The 22,612-nt window shown below is 35.6% G+C and overlaps 1 protein-coding gene across 1 annotated transcript; it reads right to left on the reverse strand.

Moving 5' to 3' along the window:
* Positions 1–331: 331 nt before the first annotated feature.
* LOC115439513 (protein phosphatase 1 regulatory subunit 1B-like) lies at positions 332–21,051 on the reverse strand. The gene is made up of 5 exons (XM_030163337.1): positions 20,688–21,051; positions 12,757–12,840; positions 10,641–10,716; positions 1,702–1,824; positions 332–1,600 (listed from the first exon to the last, which is right to left on the reverse strand). Exons 1-5 carry the CDS (start codon positions 20,814–20,816, stop codon positions 1,470–1,472), a joined length of 543 nt encoding a protein of 180 aa, XP_030019197.1. The 5' UTR covers positions 20,817–21,051; the 3' UTR covers positions 332–1,469.
* Between the last annotated feature and the right edge of the window lie 1,561 nt (positions 21,052–22,612).

The following is a 22,612-nucleotide window of genomic DNA, read 5'->3' on the forward strand; positions in this document are numbered from 1 at the left end:
ATTTGTGTCAGTGTGAATAAAGATTCGATGGTACACTGATTTCATACGATGCTATCTTGTTTGAACCAGACTCATGCTCATACATTGATGATGATGACAATGATGATGAGGAGGAGGAGGAGCTATTAAGTGGCTGAGACCACTGTTAAAAACAATCCATTACATTAAATCTACAAAGTATTTTTTATTTTTTCTATGCTATTTGATAATTGTTCAGGTAAGACATCTGAGATGCCAAATTACCACTTTTATAATTCTATTATTTTGTCTTTAAAGCAAAAAATACACATAATTGAGATATTTACTGAACACTCAAACACACAAGCGCAAGCCCAATATATTCGATTTATTAGCAAGCAACACAAAACATTGTCTATATACAAACATGCTCATCATTTATACAGTTTTTGAGAAAAAAAGAATAATCTTCCAGCTCCCACTTGCCAAATCTGTCGCCATAAACAAATCATACTCATTAATATGTTACAAAAATAATTTTCAGAACATTAAATCAGCGAGGATGTGCAGTGTTATTGTGATTAACTAATATTAGCATTTAAGTCGAATATAGTTCTGCACTCCAGTCTTCTGCAATCCACCTGTTTATGATATTTTTTTCAACCTTGAACGCAAACTTCTACAAGGTTTTTAAAGTTTATTTGTCGAAACCTTTATACTATTATGATTATTACATAAGCTAAGGACCCTAGTCACATAAAAAAGTGACCTCATCTGGTCCTTCAAATAATACTCCTCTACAAACTCACATTATCTTCATCAGTTTTCAGATGATGTTGAAATACAAAATATAAGTATATACTGTGTCTGTACATTATGCATTAAGATATTGTCAGCAATATAATAATTGTCCCGTTGGAGTTCCCGTCCTGAGGTGTGTACATCAGATCATTTTTGAGCTTTGTGTTTTAGCACCAATGTATTGAATACCCCACACAATACTATGTATATGTATGCACTTAGCAAATACATGTAATTCTATATCTTGTTTTTACACATTCATGTAATATAATGAAAACTTTGTTAACAGAGCAGGTCTCAGAATGTACGTGAAAATGTTGAATCTTGTTAAATCCTTTTGGCGAGAAAAATGCTGCAGTTCTCAGCACTTCTCCTATTTTCAGTGCAGTGTCCTTGGCTGATTGGAATTTAGCCCTGTCTTCTTCTTTGGCTGACGGTGATGTCTATTTTTTCCTCAAACCTGCTTATTATTATTCTGACCTTCATCAATGTCTCATGGCTCATTTTCCTCCCTCTCTCTCTCTCTCTCTCTCTCTCTCTCTCTCTTTCTTTATTTCTCTGTTTTTTCCACATTCAGCTCCATTGCGTTGTTGTATGCATGCACTCACACACAATCCCAGATAACACATTCATATGCACACCCATGCACGCCCACGCATGGCCCATACAGGCCACGTCAGACCCACTCTGATCAGAGTCCTCTTCATTTGTCACTCCCCCTTTTCTTCTCTTTCTTTGGCCTCTTCTTCAGCTCTGTGGCGATGGCTGAGATTAGCATTTCCTTTTAAACCGTCCGGCAGGGCAGGCTCATCCCTAAAGGGTTTTATTTCTTCACTCACATCTAGCAAGAAAGACATTTCTAAATGTTTTCCAGAGTCTATGTATAGGTCAGTATGGGACAGGAAATAACATAATGTGGAAAACTGTGATGTTTCTACACACCTTTGGATGAGTCTGTTTGGTAGCCCTCCTTTTCTTTTTTCTCCTCCTCGTCCTCAGAAGAGGAATCATCTTTGTCCACAGAGAGCAAAGAGGACAGGTGGGCCTGAGCCATCTTCTGCACAACTGACAATGCAAACAAATAAAGCATAAAGCAGTGCAGTGTGTGAAAACAGCTGAATAGTGGTTTCTATGGGTATGAAAAGTAGCAATGGCAAATCAGTCAGCATATTTATTCTGGCACTAGTTGGAGTAAGACAAGGGTTCATAAAGTGAGATGCACGTACCCCCATGGGTACTTGGAAGAAGCCCAGGGGGTATTTGAAATTTTGGGGGGAAAAATACATTAAAAAAGTCATCATGTACCAAATCCAGAATAAATAAAGAGAATTAATGCTGAAATATAAAACACAATAAATACATTCATATAATAATTTTCTTGTCAATAATCTTATTTAACCTTTGGTAACATTTTAAGAACATTTCTATTTTATATTATTCAAAATTAGTTTATGTGAGTAGCTAAGTAACTATTTTTTGTTGATGAAAGGTTCATTTATTAATTCATGACCAATATATTTATTTTTCTTATCAATGAAAGAGGGCACTTTTCAATTTATATTTTGCACACAAAATTTACTTTAAAAATGTGGTTTTATTTTTATATATTTCAGTTAAATATATGTTGTTTGTTTACAAAGTTTTGAAAATATAAACAGACACCTTTAGCGCAGGAACAAATCTTGCCTAATTTTATTCAATCAGAAATACTGAAGCGAGAGTTAGGGGTACTTGCCTAAAAAAAGTATATTTCAGAGGGTATTCCACTGTAAAAAGTTTGAGAAACACTGGATTAAGTCAAAGATGTGGAGGAAGTCTGGGTCTTAACCTTAACCCATAAAGACCCAGGGTTACTTTAATGGCAGTTCTCAAGTGAATTTTACTCTAGATTTGACTTTTTTTAAATGACTTATCATCATTTATTCTGAAATATTATATTATTTCATTCATTATTAGAATTTAATATTATCCTCCGAATTTTGCATTTTGCAGTGCAAATAATATATTTTCCTGTATTTAATTTACTGATCGTGTATGTTCATAAAAGCTCAGATTATAGTTACCTCCGCCAAGGAGGTTATGTTTTTGCCAGGGTTTGTTTGTTTGTTTGTCTGTTTGTCTGTCCGTTAGTGTGCAACATAACTCAAAAAGTTATGGACAGATTTTGATGAAATTTTCAGGGTTTGTTGGAAATGGGATAAGGAAGAAATGATTAACTTTTGGGGGTGATCCGGAAGAAATCCTGGATTCTGGATCACTTTGAAATTTTCGTTAACATTGTGGTAAATGGGGCCAAAATTTTCGTTTCCCAATATCTCACTTAATTATTGACCAAAACTCATGAAACTTAACTCAGGAATTGACAATGGGGTCCTCTATCACATTTCAAAGGCTGATCCGGATCTGATCCAGAAGGCGGATTTTATCTCAATTCATATAAAAAATGGGGGTGCCCTTACTTTTTGGCCTACTGTGCCTTAATATTAAAGGTAGAAATTTCTGACAAGCGCCATCATGTAGCTCAGTCAGTTCCACATTGGGAGTATGCCACCGGATTTCATGTAGCTTTAATACTTAAGGAGCTAGATCCAGAAGAAAACCGCCATTACGAGAAATGTGATTTTCGTGAATAACTACTGAACTAATAAGGATATAATTATGAATCCAGTTGCTAATGGTATGTTTTCATGGTCAAGGAATCTTAAAATATAGGTAAAATAAATATGGGACTAATATTTATGGTGGAAATCACAATATGGGGGAATTGTGCAAATCTCATGCAATTTGACTCAGGGATTTACAATGGGGTGTTCTATCAAATGGCAAAGACTGATCCGGATCTGATCCAGATTGCGGATTTTATCACAATTTATATAAGTGTTCTATCAAATCGCAAAGACTGATCCTGATCTTTTTAAAAAAATAAATGTAGGATTTGTATCACCGATTATGTGGGGAATTTTTGCGCTTGGCGGAGGTCTGCGCTCTCCGAGTGCTTTTCTAGTTGGTTATTATATCAAAAACAGAGAAAACAGCAGGAAAAAGTGACTTTCTCAGTAAAATATCTAATTAACTGAACCTAAAACTAAGTGTCTCCATCCACTGTCATTGATCCAACTCCATGGGTTTTACTGGTGAATCAATGTTGTAGAAGATGATGGTGTTTCCATGGTAACTACAGAGCCTCTGAACATCCAAATGGGTCATATCTGATGGCCATGAAAAGATGACAAACTGTATTTTACACCAATTATTAACATGTATTGATATAATTAGTGGATCAACAGGTGTTAAACAGTTTAGATCAGTAGATGGTTTTGATCACGAGTTGCCGTTTGTGTCTTTATGAGTTAAAGTCCAACATTTCTGGGGTGAAAGTCAACCATGTATAGCCAAGTCATTGTACAAGTCAAGGATGTGATGACACCAGGCAAACATCTGATGATTTAATCTCTATGAAAGGTTGACACAAATCAAGTGTTTTTACTACAGCAAAAATACTGACATTAGCTTTAATACTAATGTTACATCAGTATATTACCAATAGAATTACTGCATTCTTCATGTCTCATATTTTGATGGTTGCTTTACAATCTTTGGTGCATGTTGCATATGTGACTATAGCTTTTTGAGCAGGATGACTTACTAAGTCCTCTGTCACAAATCCGAGTCAAGTCTTTCATCAGTGTTAAATTTCAAGCCCTACAATTGCTGCTTAAAGGGGTCATATTTTGCTAAACCCACTTTTATTAGTCTTTGGTTCATTTATTTGTGTATTTGGACCCTAATAGTTCATAAAGTTTGAATCTGAACCCTCAAGGTGCTGCAAAGCTATCTTTATATTCATTCTGGCAAAAATCGAGTGGATTTCTACAATTTGTTTTAATTACTGCTTAATTTGTTATGTCTATAACTAGTTACATCACAACATTTGCACATATAAGGTCAAGACTTCCGACGAACATTTCTCCAAGTACGCCATAATTGTTTATCAGCTGCTGCCGGTGTAGTCCATACTGAAAATATGTCCAAACTTCGAGTTGATTACCTAAAATATTCAGTTGTTGGTTGAATGGGACAGAGCAGCACAGCCAACAACCTGGAGGGGGTGGGGCATGAAGTGGCTCATGTGCATTTAAAGGGCCAGCGCACAAAATGACATTTCTGGTGTCATTGCTCAGAAATAGGTTTGAAGATGGACCTGTGGAGTTGAATTAATGAAGAATTCAGACCCAAGCATAGCATTTACAGTTTATGTAGACCACAGGGAAATGTTGCACCGATCTGCCATCATGTCACCTTCTCGTAGGGTGAAAGGTTGATGTGATTTGTTAAGTGTGATTTTTTGTTAAAGGGACATCACTGCTGGTCCACACTCAGTAGTAGGTACAGTTATGCATCTTAACTCTGGATTCTAGAAGAGAAGAAATTGTCCATTCTGAGCTAATGTAGAAATATGGCAGACTCAAACATTACAATTTTGAGGTATTTAAACTTTATTTATATTTCTATTTTATGCATCTTTATACCTCTACTCCACTGGATCTCACAGGGCAACACTATACTTTTGACTCCTGAATATTTGGATGACATATCTAGTTATTTACATCATGCTGTAGACAGTGATTTCCAATCTTCTTTTGCTCTGACATCTTAAGAAAAGTTACATAGTCTGCTCCCACTACAGATTTATGTGAATGGTCATTAACTCGATCAAATTGTGATTTTTTCCTCTAAATGTCTCACGTGGTTTGAGTTGAATAAGTGTTAATATCTCATCGAAAATCGAAGTCATAACTAAAACCAGAGGAAACTATCAAAAGTTTGTTTTTTCTCACATTAATAGTGTAGTGGAAGAATTGTCTGGTGTCTCTTAAATGTCAAACTGGATGTAAATTTGTTCAAATTAGTTCCTATTCTGACAGTTACAACAGTATCACAATGCAACAATGCTGAAGTTTTCATATGATAACCTAATAATTATGTAAGTCAGAGGGACCAAAATTCAATGTCAACCTTCTTGGCAGGATACAAAAAAAACCCCAGTTACTTTCTGTGGCAAAAACATTAGCATCTGATTCATATTACACCCAGAAATAGTGGGATTTCAGCATAAAGTAAAACATGTTATGGTGATGTAAGTTATTTAATCCTATATTTGGTGCAAAATCATTTTCAATCTTTCGTTTTCAATCATTTTCTATGCAAATCAGGTTTGTTGCCAAAAAGAAACAAAACCTTTATTGATAATTAATTCAAGAAATAGCAGCACAAATTGTCACATGTAATTAAACTACTGCATTTATCATCTGCAAATCCTTTGTATTAACTTGTATTGTTGGTGGTCTGACACCAGCAGATCAGACAGGTTTTCTTTCAGCTACATAAGAATAAAAATATCCTGACACAATATGCTTAACAAACAAATAGCAAAGCCCCGAAGTGGAGTGCAATAGCTGCAGAACGTAAAACATTAATAACATTAGATGCTGACCATTCTGGTGTTAATGAAATTGCTGTGCTATGTGTATAAATTATATTAACATCAGCACAAGTGCGCCTCTGAAATCCCAGATTAAGTCAACGTCACCTGAACAACCTTACTTCACAATTCATCAATTAATTGAAAACGTTTCAGATTGGAATCACTTTCAGATCTGGGGCCTATTTTAACGGGAATATCAGTAGATTGTGTTATGCTATAGATGTGAAATACAAGAGAAGGAAAAGAATCAAAATATATGAAAATCTGGGCTTTCTGCTGCTTTTATTATGGATCAATGTGTCTCTGAAATGTGAAGAAAAGCCTGAAACACTGGGTATTTCATCAGAAAATAGGACAAATTGGAACAAAACACTTTAGTGCTAATACATCTGTACTTTTTTACTTTTGCCCGCAGTGGAGTATATCTGCATTGCTACTTTACATAAGAGAAAAATTTAAATATCCTACTTTTTTTCTTTTTTTCTTTTTTTTTTTTTTTTTACCACTGGCATAAATGCTGTTTAGTGAAAGACAAAAACCAATATAATACTTGCTACTAAGTTAACAGAAGTCTATCACAGTGATTGAACACCACTAAGAAATCATTAAAACAGTATAGAAAATACAAATTAAAATGGAAGTGATGATGTAACTCCATGATGCAGAGGTTGACAAAGGTTTGCCACAGTAATCCTGCATATATGTGGTTTTATCAGCTATAGATGAATGACGTTTCTTGACGCAATACCATCTGAGGGTTTAAAGCTTGAACCCTTGCCCTTAACACACTGAAAATTCCAATTCCTTGAATATTTTAATTCTGTTCTGGGTCATAGCTAAATCCCATCCTTTCTTTCTTTGAGAACCATTATTTTTAAAAAACACCAACAATTTTTTCACACAAACTGGTGATTCTCAGTCCATCTGTGTTCCTAAAGGACTAGACCTTTCTTGGATGGTGCTTTTGTACCAAATTATGACTACAATCACTGCTTCATCTTCCCTGTTTCAAATCACAATGTTATATTATTTTTATTTTAACCCATTATTGGCCCTAAATTGCCCCCTTTTTAATTTTTTTCTTGAATGTTTTTGAGTGAGAAATGAATGTACTTTATGAGTAAAATGAAGTCAAAGTACATTTTAATATCACTGCATTTTCATGAGGCCAGAAATTAAAATCTGGATACCATTTTTAACACATGCAGTGGGAAGAGTAGTGTGGTGACCTACAGAACAAATGTGACTATTTTTACTGATCATTTATTTATAAATCTATAATAAAGAGTCCCATATCTCATGTATCTCACTACCTATACCAAAACACATTAGCACAACAGTTGTGCTAATGTTGGTGGCCGTGGCTCAGGTGGTAGAGTGGGTTGTCCAATAACCGAAGGGTTGGCGGTTTGAATCCCACTCCATCCTAGTCTGTCCGTTGTGTCCTTGGGCAAGACACTTCACCCTCCTTGCCTCCAGTGCCACTCACACTGGTGTATGAATGTGTATGAATGTTTGGTGGTGGTCGGAGAGGCCGTAGGCACGAATTGGCAGCCATGCTTCTGTCAGTCTGCCCCAGGGCAACTGTGGCTACAAGTGTAGTTTACCACCACCAGAGGGGGAATGTGAGAGCGAATGAATAATGGATCAATAATGCAAAGCGCTTTGGGTGTCTAGAAAAGCGCTATATAAAAATCCAATCCATTATTATTTATTATTATTAATATTATATTAGACTATCTGGGAGTTAGTTCTGTACAATCCTTCCCCACTGTATATGCTTGTACTCTTTTGTTCAGTAAAGTTATAATGCCAACACATATGCATTTCTCAGTTTCTGTATTAAAGGAGTGATATTTTGCGTTTTTAAATGGAATTATGCATTTTAAAACATTTTCCTGTGGTCTACATAAACTGCTTTAAACTCCACAGGTCCATCTTCAACCCTATTTCTGAGTAATGACACCAGAGAGGTCATTTTGAGCGCTGGCCTTTTAAATGTACATGAGCCACTTCACGTCCCACCCCCTCCAGGTTGTGGGCTGTGCTGTTCTGTCCTGTTCAACCAACAACTGAACATTTTAGGTAATCAGCTCGAAGTTTGGACATTCTTTCAGTATGGACTACAACCACTGCTGCTAACAAACAATTATGGCGTACTCTGAGAAATGTTCATCTGAAGTCTTGACCTTATATGTGCAAATGTTGGGATGTAACTAGTTTTAGTTTTTGCCAAAATGAATGTAAAAATAGCTTTGCAGCACCTGGAGGGTTAAAATTCAAGCTTTATGAACTATTAGCATCCCCAAATACACAAATAAACGTACCAAAGACTAATAAAAGTGGGTTTAGCAAAATATGACCCCTTTAAAATACAATCTTAATGTATGTGAAGTCTGTACAGCAGTAAAAATAAAAGTTTCAGGAAAAAAACAGCTTGTGTGAACCAAAGTGGCAGTATTTAGTTTGACCTCCCTTTACACTTGACATGTGATTTATTGTATTAATTTTCTCGTGTTTTATACCAGGTTTCATTCAACACATCTCAGATGTTTCTGTTTGTGTTGCAAGTCGGCCACAGAGTTTCACAACTTTAAACAAAAAAAGAAAAAAAAGAAAAGAAAACTGTCCACCACAAAGGACATTCCATACAAATTTTAAAAACTGCATCTGAAAAAACTGTTGCATCGTTATGTTTCCAATATAGGCACTTATTTAATAAAAAACAGAAAAAGCTGGTACTTTGCAGACATTTCCTGGGTCTCAGGAGGATATGTGCCACTTTGTTTTGTTTGTTATAATTTCCTAGTTAAATTATTCTATTTTAAAATTCTTTTGGCTCTCAATGTGGTGAGCAAAGTAAGCTTTTCATTGTACATGTAAACCTGTTCTACACATGACAATAAAACACTTTGAATCTCTTTGACTCTTCTAGTCACGGGGTCAGGGGTCACACTAAATACTGACTTTAATCTTTAGAACCCATTTAGTTCAGTTTTTTTGTGTGTCTTTTAAGGCTGTGCACATTTTTCCTGCATTTTCTTGTTGTATCTAAAGGACAGTAGATCAGAAATAAATGTGTGCTCATTTCAACTCTGCAAAAACAGCTAAGACTTTTGCACAGTACTGTATGTTCATCACTTTAAAAAATCAATCAATCAAATAAATAAATTAATTAATTAATTATAATAATAATAATAATAATAATAATAATAATAATAATAATAATAATAATAATAATAATGTGATCAACTCATTTTTCGGTCACTTTGGCTGTGATATGTGCAATGATTCTTGGTAATCTTTCTTATCACATTGTTTTTTAAATGGGTATTGTTGACATGAAATGGACAGAGAATATTTTTTGTTTTTTATACAGGTATGGTTAGGAATTGGACATAATTTATTTTTGATAAGTATATTATTGCTAAGAAATGACAGTTTTTTTTTGTGCGTTATTGTTATGAAATGGATAGTACTTTTGTTTCTGATATGTGTATTACTGTCATGAAAAGGACAGAGTTTATTTTTGTTTTTGATATGTGTATTTTTGTTACGAAATGGACAGAGTTTATTTTTGTTTTGATACGTGCACCATTACTGTAATGGAGAGGATAGAGTTTATTTTAATGTGAAATGCTGCTGCAAAATGGAAAGTCTATCCTTGATATGTACAGCAATTTTGTGTTTTATGCAAAGTCAGAATTTAGTCTGATATGTGAAGATTTTTGAGTTACTTAGGGAATCTGACGTAAGAATTTAGGGTAGGTGAACAATGAAGTAAGGGGGCGGGAGATTATAAATTAAACTTCCTCCTGCTCCTTTTCGAATGGTTTACTTTATTTTTATATAATTCTTTTGTTGTTTGATTTTATTGCAATATTCGAAATAAATAAACACACCTCGCGACTGAAAAATCTAACGTAGCGAGTTACCTTAAGTCATGTCACAGACACAACAGCAACAGGAGACAGCAGGGCCCAAAGTCACAAAGACAAGTAATAACATTCAGCTTAACCTACATATCCGTACAACACAAAACCATCTTTGTATGTTTATATTTGAGCGAGTATGAGTGGTTTTGTCAGCATTTGTCTCCATGTGTTTGTGTGTGTATGAGAAAGAGAGCCCATGTTGCAGCTGTGTGCCCATCCTATAATCCAGGATGATCCAGGAGACACTCACAGCTGTCTCTGCTCCTAATCTCACACAACACACACATTCACACACAGGCATACACACATCCCTCACAGTGTTTTTTGGATATTCCAAACAGATATAGAGCACATGTCAGCTGCCACGGCCGAATTAGATCTCCCAAATTCTTGTATTTGTTATGTAAAATAAAAACAAAAAAATGTGAAATCCAAATGCACACTGAGGCCAACGCTTTTACCTTTGAGCGAGGGCGGCTGGTAGGTCATCGTGTTGACCAATTTGGATTTCAAGGCTCCGTTCTCTGCCAGCATCCACTGCACAAGTAAACAGAACATGTATTTGAGTCAACAAGCACCAGCACTGATGTGAAAATATAAAACTGGGTTAAGTTGAATATTCTTGCTCAAAGAAAAATGCACAACATCTCATGTAACATTAGTATTAATACTAATGTCAGTATTTTTGGACTAGTAAAACCACTTGATTTGGGTCAGCCTTTCATGGAGATTAAATCATCTGAAGTTTGCCTGGAATCATTGCATCCTAGACTTTACTGTCTAATACAACAATGACTGTACTCCATGTGGTCGACTCTTTTAAATAGCAGCTCAAGACGTTGTTTTTCAGGAAAGTTTTTGGTTGATGGATTTATCCTTTTTATCTATTATATGAAATTATTCTTATGTTGTTTTATTGCACACATTTTATGAACAGCACTTTATGATTTTTATCTGTGAAAAGCACTTTAAAATAAACTTTACTAACTTTTACAATTTTTATTTATTTATTTATTTATTTTCATCGGTATAATACAACCCAATCTCCTCAGGCTGAGGAGCAAGAAAAACAACAGAACAGAAAACAAACGAATGAAAAGAACAAGCTGTGTTGAGTCAGAATGTGTTTAGGTCCCTTAATAGACACATTTTTCTCTGAATGTAGGCCATTTTCCCCAGTTTTTATAAAGAGATTTTCTTACAACTTCAGTTTATATTTAAGACATTCCATGACAAGTATATCATCTATGATTGAAAGCCATTGGTTGTAAGACAGAGAATCCGTCTTAAAGGTGATATTTTGCTTTTTTTTAAAAGGATTTATGCATTTTAAAACATTTTCCTGTGGTCTACGTAAACTGTTTTAAACTCCATTTAAATTCCACAGGTCCATCTTCAAACCTATTTCTGAGTAATGACACCAAAAAGGTCATTTTGAGCACTGGCCCTTTAAATGCAAATGAGCCACTTCACACCCCACCCCTTCCAGGTTGTTGACAGTGCTTTCTGTCCCATTCAGCCAACAACTGAACATTTTAGGTAACTGGCTCAAAGTCTGGACATATTTTCAGTATGGACTACAACCGCTGCTGCTGACAAACAATTATGGCGTACTCAGAGAAATGTTCATTGGAAGTTGTGACCTTATATGTGCAAACTAGCTATAAAATGTAACAAATTAAGCAGGAATTAAAATGGGTTGTAGAAATCCACTCAATTTTTGCCAAAATGAATATAAAGATAGCTTTGCAGTACCTGGAGGGTTCAAATTCCAATTGTTTGAACTATTAGGGTCCACATACACAAATAAATGTACCAAAGACTAATAAAAGTGGGTTTAGCAAAATATGACCCCTTTAAGCCAGGTCTTTGTTATGGCCTTCAGGAGGATCTTGACAAGATTTCAGTCTAAGACTGTACATTACATTTTAATGATTTACATGTGTTCTTGTTTCAATTTTTTATGTGTTCCTGCTTAAAGACAATCTCAACAAAGCTGAGATTAAATGCACTGGTTCCGAGGGGAATTTACAGTTAGTGTGCACAGACTGGGTAACACATAACTTCTGATTCAATGTTGCAGAAAAAAATATTAGACCATCAAAAGTCATCAGTAACAATAGTTATGCAATCAAGTACTAACTCCTGTGTGTATCATGTGACTAAAACAGACAGAAAAGAAAACATGGAATGCCTAAAAGCATTGTTTTTATCAGTACAATGCCATAGATATTGACGTAAGAACTGAAGTGATTTTGGTTATTATCAAGAAAACCATGGAAAATGGATAGATATCAGCTCTGAAATTAAACTCTTATGAGCTATTTTTGTTGTTATCATTATATTTGTCCAAACAAATGTACCTTTAGTTGTACTAGGCATTAAAATGAACAAGAACTAGAAGAAAACAAGGTTGGTCGAATATTTTTTCTTCGACTGTATCCACAGAAAACAAGACACATTTACTGATTAGAAGTCATATTTTGTTGTTTTGAGGTTTATTTGTTATGTAAAAGATATGCAGACATGAAATGATGCTCCAATCGGTATGGTGAATAGTAAACAGTGGTGGTTTACCTGATGGGGGCTGGTGTCATCGTCTGGTGAAGGGGGGTCTGTTAATCTGAAGAGTGTGGCTGGTGTCGGCCTTCGACGTCGAATCTTAAGGAGACAGAATGTGAGATTGCAAATGTGTTCGAACAGAACATGAGTTCAAACACAATGTCATATTTAGTCCTACACTGTAAAAAAAAATCCTGTTGTTTTTATGGAAAAAAACTGGCAGCTGTGGTTACCAGAACAATACTGTAAAAAAACACATCAAACTGTAAACATATTTACGGAGTAACATGTAGATTTAACATTTTAAACATTGGATTTAGCCCTTTCATGTATAGTGGTCACTACAGTGGACAGCTATTCTCCTGCTGTTCTCTTGTAGATTCATGGGTTTTGTTGTTTTAGTTCCATATCAGCCAACACAGTGGACACTTATGCACCATCCCATTAACTGCAACTCATACCATTATTGTAACTTAATGTTCTTGGTAAACCTGATCTGCACTAACATGATTGAGTGTAAACCAATTGCTGATTGTTATTAAACTGTAATTAACACTTTTCTTAAAGAGAAATGTTTTTTTTTTTTTATATTATCACCATGAAGTGAGTAATAACTAGTATTACAATATGATAAAAATGCGAGAAAACATCAGATTGGCAGCATCAAGAATGTTTTTATTTCATCATTTTCACACAGTATATCACTTTCTAATACTGAGTTTTAAATTCATGCTTCTTTGCTTCAAAAATTAAACACATGGTGTCCAGCTGAGTGGGCATTTTTGTAACTCCATGAAAAACAGGTTCATTAAAAAAAATCAATCACAGTGTTTTTTTTTCATGCCTAAAGAAGAATTAAAACACTCAGGAAAAAATCTTGACTAAGGTTCTCATAATTCATGCACTTATATAGCACATTTTATACATCTTCATAATGTCCAAAGTGCTTTACAAAGCCACCAGGCCCTAATGGAAGCAATTTAGGGTTAGTGCTTTGCAAGGACACCTTGACATGTGGATTGTTGGAGCCAGGATTTGAACTGCTGACCCTTTGGTCATTGGAAACCTGCAGCTGAGCCACAGCCACCCATTATGTTATATGTTTAAAATGTTGAATTGTTAAATGTTTAAAAAAAAAAAAAAAAAAAAAAAAAAAAAAAAAGCAAATAGGCTGTTATTTCAACATTATGGTCTTGCAATTTAAATGGCACCACATCGTTTTTCAATTTGCAGTTTTATTTTCTCAAAACAATAGAAATACATAATTATCTACGTATAAATCTGGTTTTGTTAACATACTCTTTCCATATAAACTACAGCTATATTTGGTTTAATCATCAACTCAACAATCTTTTCAAATAAATAACTTTGCACTGTATTTTCACTTACAGTTCTTTTATGTTGCAATTATATAACTTTTGGTGTCATTTTAAATGAATGGGAAAAGGACAAATGTGGGTGTAGATGTTCTTTCTCACTGATTGAATTGGGTTTGGCTTTGAGATGCTTTGAAGGAACATTGTTGTTATACTTTAAGTACTTTTTAAAATAATGGTGACGTTTTATATGTATGTTCTTATCAGTTTTAAGTTTGTTTGTAGTACTGACTTTCATTGTGTTTATAGGTTAGGATTAGGGTTAGGTTAGGGTTAATCTCAATCACCTTTTTTTTTCCTGGTTAAATAAAGGTAATAATAATAATGATAATAATAATAATAATTCTACGGTCATTTTTTACAGTGTGGTCTACTACCTTGTGGCTCCGTATGGTATGTTCACAGTGGATTTTCCGCTTAAACTATGCAAGGAGAAAATACATATCATTGCATAACATCATTCAGAACCATTGTTATCCAAACCGATCCTGAACCAGGATTACATCTTGTCATAGATGGAGCTCCTGGTCTACAAAGAGGTGGCTGGATTACTCAATTTTTCTGACTATGCAACACCATGTTCCCTGTGTTGTTCATAATCATGTAGGTGTGTTAAATCCTCATCAGCCATGTTCATCAGATGCATGTCAACTTCTACTTAAACCCTCTTGGACCATCTTACATCACAATGCTGAATAGTGTGAAGGGCCTGGAGGAGGCAGGTTTGGACAATGAGTGCAGATTCTGTTTTCGGTTTTCCATCCTCCGCTGCTACTTCATAATTGTGCTGTTTTTATTTTTTACTGTGTGTATTATATGTTGTTGTAGTGGTAGACTGATGTCGACTTGGGTCACAAACTGTGGGTGGTACAATGATTGGAGTAGGATGTTCCTTTTTTTATTCTGCGTGAAGGAAACTCAGTTATGCAAACACATTGTTATGAAACTCCTTACGTTTAATATATCAAATAATTTAGCTAGAACGAGCAAACTCATCTATTACTGCATTCACTTTTGACTTTACTCTTATATTCTTTGTACTCCCGTCGAACGCTGCTTTTTCTAATTGTGATTTTCTCATCAGTTTTATTCTTGCGGATGAGTCTGTTTTTAATGAATGGATCTGTTTTTAATTGGACTCAACTGAGCTAAACTGAAATCCTGGATGTTTGCGGCAGATTTTGTTTACTGCCATGAAATTTCAAGCTAATTAAGTTAATTCTAGCATAATATTTGTTGTATATGAATCTACACAAACATTTAATTAATCATAATACTGGTTGTTTCTTGACTGAGATGGAAAAAGCATAGCACATCCATTACTCTCTGTGTGTTTCTAAAGTGTTATGTTGATAAGACAGTAGATGTAGATATAAGTGGCCACCAAGCCAAGAGTGTGGGCTTGAAATGTGTGGGCGACTTTCACTGTGGAGTAACTCTAACTGCTTGTGCTTCACGCTGTAGGCTGGATTCATACATATTCATTACTCAGACACCACTATTATAGATACACGGACATTGTGGGAGTAGAAATTTATGTATAAAATTTTTTAAAAAGCATCCATTTAGAGGTTTAAGTGTCACCATGGGTATTACAATGAGATAATTTCAAAAAATATGAACTCCACACAAGACAAATAGGTACAAAAACAAAGTTCGGGTCAAATACCTAGCTGAGAGGCTTTTCAGAACCACTGTGACCTTTTCTTAAGGTTTTGCTAATTTGGTTGCAAGAAGGTCAAGCACCAACAGAGAGCAGAGTATTTTCATCCACTCTCGAAAGGTTAGTGAATACATGAATCTCAGTGCAGCTGCATTGGAAACTTTAACCCATAAAGACCCATGTGTTACTTTTGAGGCAGTTCCCATATGATTTTTTCTCTATGCTTAACATTTCCTAGGCAAGGCAACGCAAGTTTATTTGTATAGCACATTTCAGCAACAAGGCAATTCAAGGTGCTTCACACAGGACATTGAAATAAAAAGAAACACATTTAAAACATTATAAAAGAAACATGTAAAAGGTGATTAAAAACAGCAAGTAAGAAAACAACATAAAATTAAAAAAAATTTAAAAAATAAATAAAAACACACACATATTAAAGTAAGAGTTGCAGTGCAGAGTTTCAAAAGAGAATATAAAATTTAAAAAGTCAAAAGCCTTTTAGTCAAAGGCAGCAGTGAACAGGTGAGTCTTTAACCTTGACTTAAAAGAACTCAAGACTCTCAGCAGACCTGATATTTTCTGGTAGTTTGTTCCAGATATACGGAGCATAGAAACTGAACGCTGATTCTCCATGTTTAGTTCTGACTTTTGGAACACAGAGCAGACCTGCACCAGATGACCTTAGTGGTCTGGATGGTTCATACTGGACTAGAAGGTCTCTGATGTATTTTGGGCCTAAACCATTCAGTGCTTTATATGCTAGCAAGAGAATTTTAAAGTCTATTCTCTGAGAGACAGGGGTCCTAAGTGATTTATCACCATTTATTATAAAATATTCCTCCATATTTGGCATTTTTCCAGTGAAAATCAGGTATTTTCCAGTAATTAATTTACTGATCATATAGATGTTCATACAAGCTCAGATTAAAGTTGAGGGTTATTACATCAAAAACAGTGAAAACTGAAGAAAATATTATTTTTTTCAGTAACCCATGAAAACCTGGTGCTACTTTTGTGTCTCTATTCAACCTTTTTTAAGTGATTTATCACCATTTATTGTAGTATTATCCTCTGTATTTTGCATTTTTCAGTATGAATCATGTATTTTCCACTATATCTAATTAGCTGATCACGTAGATGTTCATACAAGCTCAGATTAAAGTTGAGGGTTGTTATATCAAAAACAGAGAAAACTGAAGAAAATGTGACTTTTTCAGTAAAATATATCATTAACTGAACATAAACCAACTGTATCCATCCACTGTCATTGATCCAACTCCATGAGTTTTACTGGTGAATCAGTTTTGTAGAAGATGACGATGTTTCCATGTTACATCCAAATGGGTCATATTTGATGACCATGAAAAGATGACAAACTGCATTTTACATCAATTATTTACATGTATTGAAAGGATTAGTGGTTCAATAGTTATGAAATATTTTATATCAGTAGATGGCTTGGGTCGCTTGTGGATGTTTGGGTCTTTATGGGTTAAATAATTTGTATTTGTCATATTTCTCACCCATTTGGCAAGTGCTTGAGCTGGTAGAAGATTAACTCCCCTTTTATTGGAGTTACTTTTTCGACATCCAATTTTTTTTTTTTTTTTTTTAATCATGCTGACACAAGTTTTTAATATTACAAACAGACTCAGTTGTTTTTTTGTTTTTTTTTTAGATACACAGTTTGCAGGAACAATAAGGAACAATTTGTGATGAATAAAATATGAGGATTTATAGGCAAAGCGAAAGACAGCATAAGCATTAATCCATTTTGGCGCAACCAGTCACACAACACTATGCCATTGCCAGTGAAAGTGAGGACAGCTGGATAAAACAGTGTGCCAAGTATGCACGTCTAATGTGTTTCGGCAGTTTTATGTGCTGATTTTGTTCGTCTTTTATTCCCAGCTTGGAACTATTCTGCAAAAGTAAAAGTAAAACATTTTAAACAACAATGTGTTATTGTCCCTGAGTGTTTTATGTGATTTCTGAGTGAAGCTGTTCAAAAAATAGGGCAGTGTAGTGTTTGCATATTAAACCATTAATCCCCTAACTCATTTTGGTGGCTAATGACCTTCCTGGTTACCTAACGTTAAACTTCCGTACATTAATCTGGATATGTATAATGCACAATGGAACTACATGGTACCCACAGTGTCCTTAAGGGCCCTTAGGACAGAAATAACCTACTGTATCTATGTGAAAAATACACCACGCAGCAAACATACAGTATAAATCCCTTCAGTGATAGAAAACGCACACTGGGTTCATGAGGTGCTTTCAATTTATTCGTGAATAATCCTCTGTGAGGCTTGATTTGACTATGATGCATTCAAGTAAAGATAAATCAAACCCACTATTGTCATTTCACCTCCTTTCTTGCAGTGGAGAATTTCTTAAAACAAAGAAAAGCTGTTGATGAAAGAATATTACATCCTATTTTAACCCCTAGACAACCAGGTGACTCAACTGGAAACAGCCTCATTTTGCAGTAGTAAACTCTGATGAGGACAATACAGACGCCCACTCAACATATGCGCGTTTGGAAGTGAGAAATAACCGGTGTAAGCCCCTGAATTATGCTCATGAGTGATTCCACTGGTGTGTTGTATTCAGTGGTAAGTGAGTGTGCCTTTTTCACTTCCTGTCATGGAAAATTTGCATCTGATCACACTTTTGAAGACTGCTCATTAAATCGTTTTTCATTATTCATGCCACTTTGTGAATGAAACCAATAACCAGAGGGAATTGTTAACTGATACAACACAACTGGAATTTAGCTCTTGGCTGCGTTTTGGCACAAATTTGTTCTTGGCATTAGCTGTCCTTGCCCTTGATTCAGAATCAGGCCTCAGTCATCCTTAACTAATCTCTTTTAGTTTTAATCAGTTGTTCTCCTTGGCTGATTTTTTTTTCCTTTTCTCACTCTTATGTGCCTTCTGTCCATTATCTCTTTTCCTATACCTTCTCACTTTCCCATGCTATTTCATTCCGTCACACTTTTTTCTACTTTTCTGTGTTGGTTTCCATGCCACTGCAGGACATTTCAATGCTAATGTTACACCTGTGTTCTAATAATGTTCTACAGGAACTGATCTGTAAGATACAGCCTGAAGAATTCCCACAGCTTTCATAAAGTGCAAGCATGAAAGCATTAGACATCCTTGACCTACAGTAACCTAAACAGTAACTTTACAGACTTTTACTTCAGAGTGTTTCTGCTTGAATAAGGCTGTGTTTACTGCAGCTAATGAATTACAGGAAAGGTGACAGTGGCTTTCAAGTATAACGTCCATAGAAGATTTTTGTGTGCTTTTCAACAGGATGTTTCAGCTTTTATTCCTTTTACACGTGTTCTAAGGAAAGACTTAAAATAATCTGGTTCTAAGCTGGTAAATTGACTGAGTGTTTTATGGAGGAAACTGAATCAGCTTATGTTTTCATCAAATGCTATTAAAGAGCCTTTAAGTGGTGGAAGTTCTTATGTAAAACCATCTTATAATAATAGTAATAATAATAATAATAATAATAATAATAATAATAATAATAATAATAATAATAATAATAATAATAATAGAGGAATCTAAAAATGACTGGTCTCCAGATGTTGTGATTAGCATTCCTAGTTGTGTGATGCTAATTAGCATAAGAATTTAATTAATTCAAACCATGCCTCAGTGGATATATGCTGGCATTTCTATGGAATCAGTCTGCTCAGAAAAGCAAATGAAGAAATGGCTGGGAAATTTAGGGGGTAAAGAAAGTAGCCCAAAGCCTTAGAGACTGTGAGTTCTGCATAAGCAACAGATGTGTATGAAATATTTCAGTGCCTTACACTATTGAATTATTCGTTTTTACACTCCATAACGAAATAACCTCTCCAAACAGATGTCCCATGAAATCTCTGAAATCTGCAGCAAATAAGCTATTACTGACACTGCACCTGGACTCCAACAGCCTGGCATTGAGACATGAACATGATGCCTTAAAAACAGAAAGACTGGAGAGAATCACTTGGCTGCCATTTGGAGAGTGAACTCTGCCCAAATGTTAGAACCTTGATGGAATTTATGGGCTGATGCCAAACAAAATGTCAGGTCTGCATCCTGCAACTTTATTCCTGTTCACACTGCACTATTTCACTGGCGCACCTTCTGTCCCACCAGGTCAGCATGTTTTACCCACATTGGAATGGTTCCGTATAAGCTCCAGATAAGTGAGTTATAGCTGTTTTATTTTACATAACAGCACTCACCACCTCCTCCAAATATATGACTAACACCATGACCTTCTTTTAGACAAATGTGGTGAGAGCTCCATTACTGAGTCTAATTTCTAATATTACTAACAGCACTTTTCCCTACACTTTCTCCTCCACCACCACTCCATTTGAAGGGCAGAGATGCCTCATCACTTTTCTCCAAAATTTCAGGCTGCACAGCTCAGCTTAATCCCATCGTTGTCCATATTCTGCTGCCCACTGAGTAATACACAACATCAAAACAGAGTTCTGCAAAGTCGTGCTAGACTAGTTATGTAACTGTCTGTCAACCCATGGCCGGATGTTTTTGATGCCCCAGAAAAGGGAAACACACACTTCTGTGTAGCCTACTTTAAAGTGGTGCAGAAAGTTGTGGGATGTTGTATTTTTAAAGCACACACTTCCACAAAATATAGCTGACCCCTCCCCCATTACGCACTGACCCTCACAGTACGCGAGCTGTTTTATGTTAATGTGCTGTTAAGCCTTTAAAAAAAAAAAAAACAACCCAAAGTGATTCTCATGCAGCCTTGAAACAGTTCAACACCCAGATTTGACCTCCTCACCCACTCGTAAACTTCCACCCTTCCCCGCATCATTACAACATCAGTGACATTACGCGCGCCGCAGCCATCCTCACCATCTCCACCTGTCGTGGGTCCAGCTGGGGGGGCACCGAGGAAGGCACTGAGAACTGGATCTTCCTCCTCGCGTCCTTGTCTGCCTCCCGATCCATCAGCTCCGTGTCTGCGGGCAGCAGTGGGTCCATGGCATCCAGCCGGTCACCTCCACAGCCGAGAGCGCACGTCCAGTCCAGGCGGAGTCTGTGTGAAGTTCAGGGTCCACTGTATGTGCGGGCTTTACAACCTATGAGTGGTCACCGGCATCCTTTGGCCCACCCGGGTCTTGTGGTCTGGATAGAGTCCTGAGTTTGTCTGGTCAGCTGTGCCTCCTTCTTTCTCACTCCTGTTTCGCGTCCGCCCTCTCTCTCTCTCTCTCTCTCTCTCTCTCTCTCTCTCTCTCTCTCTCTCTCTCTCTCTCTCTCTCTCTCCCTCTGTGCTGACCAGTATCAAGACTGATGAGGAGAGACAAGTGAAGGTGGGGAGAGCTGAAGCTATGTGATGCTTTCAGGTGCAGTCGGAATTATGGAACTTAACCCATAAAGACCCAAATATCCACCGTTTACCAAAAGCATCTACTGATCTAAACTGTTTAATACCTGTTGATCCACTAATCCTATCAATACATGTAAATAATTGGCGTAAAATGCAGTTTGTCATCTTTTCATGGTCATTTGGACGTTCAGAGGCTCCGTAGTGAACATGGAAACACTGTCATCTTCTACAACATTGATTCACCAGTTAAACCCATGGGGTTGGATCAATGACAGTGGATGGAGACAGTTGTTTTATGTTCAGTTAATGATGTCTTTGCTGAAAAAGTCAGTTTTTCTCGGTTTCAGATATAATAACCTTCAACTTTAATCTGATATTTTATGAACATCTACATGATCAGTAAATTAGATAAAAGAAAATACTTGATTTCCACTGAAAATTCACAAAATACAAAGGGTAATATTACCAAAAAAAAAAAAAAAATAGTGATAAATGACATAAGGAAGGTTAAATAGAGAGAAAAATTCATTTGGGAACTGTAAAAAAGTAACTTTTTCTTCAGTTTTCTGTGTTTTGATGTAATAGCCTTTGATTTACTCTGTGTTTTCATGACTATCTAAATTAAGTATAGGAAATTAAATGTAGGAAAATACATGATTTACAGTGAAAACTGCAAAATAAAGAAGATAACATAATAATAAATGGTGATAAATCCCTTGAGAAAGGTTAAATAGAGAGGAAAATTCATTTGGGAACTGCCACAAAAGTATCACTGGGTCTTTATGGGTTAAAATCTTCACTAGTGATTTATCAGTTTTACCTTAGTTCCATTTATTTCTTTACTCCAACTCACCCAGGTGATGTGAGCGGTGACCTTTTGGTGGAGACAGTTGTTTTATGTTCAGTTTTTTGCTGAAAAAGTCACATTTTTTCAGTTTTTCTGTTTCGGATATAATAACCCTCAACTTTAATCTGAACTTTTAAGAACTTTCACATGATCAGTGAATTAAATACTCTGAATCACTGAAAAAACACAAAGTAAAGAAGATAATGTTACAATAAATGGTGAGAAATCATTTAAGAAAGGTTAAATATAGAGAAAGAAATATTTGGGAACTGACACAAAAGTAGCACTGGGTCTTTATGTTGTTAAATCTCTCGTCAATGTCGAAACAATCTTTAAATTAAAAAGAAAAAAAAGAGCCGTCATTTTAAATGCCTCCAGAATCGAAGGAGTGCACATTTACCAGGTTTGAGTCACCAAAAAAGAAAAATTAAGTCAAAAAATGTTGGTTGGCTGTAGTTTATAAGAATCAGTTTTGGGTCAAAATGTCAAATTCTGAGAATAAATGAGAGAACAGGTTTTACTCAGAAGGAATGTTTGTCTCAGAGCAACAGATCTACTTCAAAACACATTATAATACATTCATTATACAGGTTTTATCTGGTG

Source organism: Sphaeramia orbicularis, chromosome 19 (genome assembly GCF_902148855.1).
Source record: "Sphaeramia orbicularis chromosome 19, fSphaOr1.1, whole genome shotgun sequence".
Taxonomy (NCBI): domain Eukaryota; kingdom Metazoa; phylum Chordata; class Actinopteri; order Kurtiformes; family Apogonidae; genus Sphaeramia; species Sphaeramia orbicularis.

Bases quoted from the DNA above. Each gene is read 5' to 3' on its own strand.
- LOC115439513 (XM_030163337.1), bottom strand. From the start codon at position 20,816: ATGGACCCACTGCTGCCCGCAGACACGGAGCTGATGGATCGGGAGGCA. The intron at 10,717-12,756 runs GTAAACCACCAC...TTACTTGTGCAG, and splicing joins ATGACACCAGCCCCCATCAG to TGGATGCTGGCAGAGAACGG. The intron at 1,601-1,701 runs GTGTGTAGAAAC...CTTTCTTGCTAG, and splicing joins CCAAACAGACTCATCCAAAG to ATGTGAGTGAAGAAATAAAA.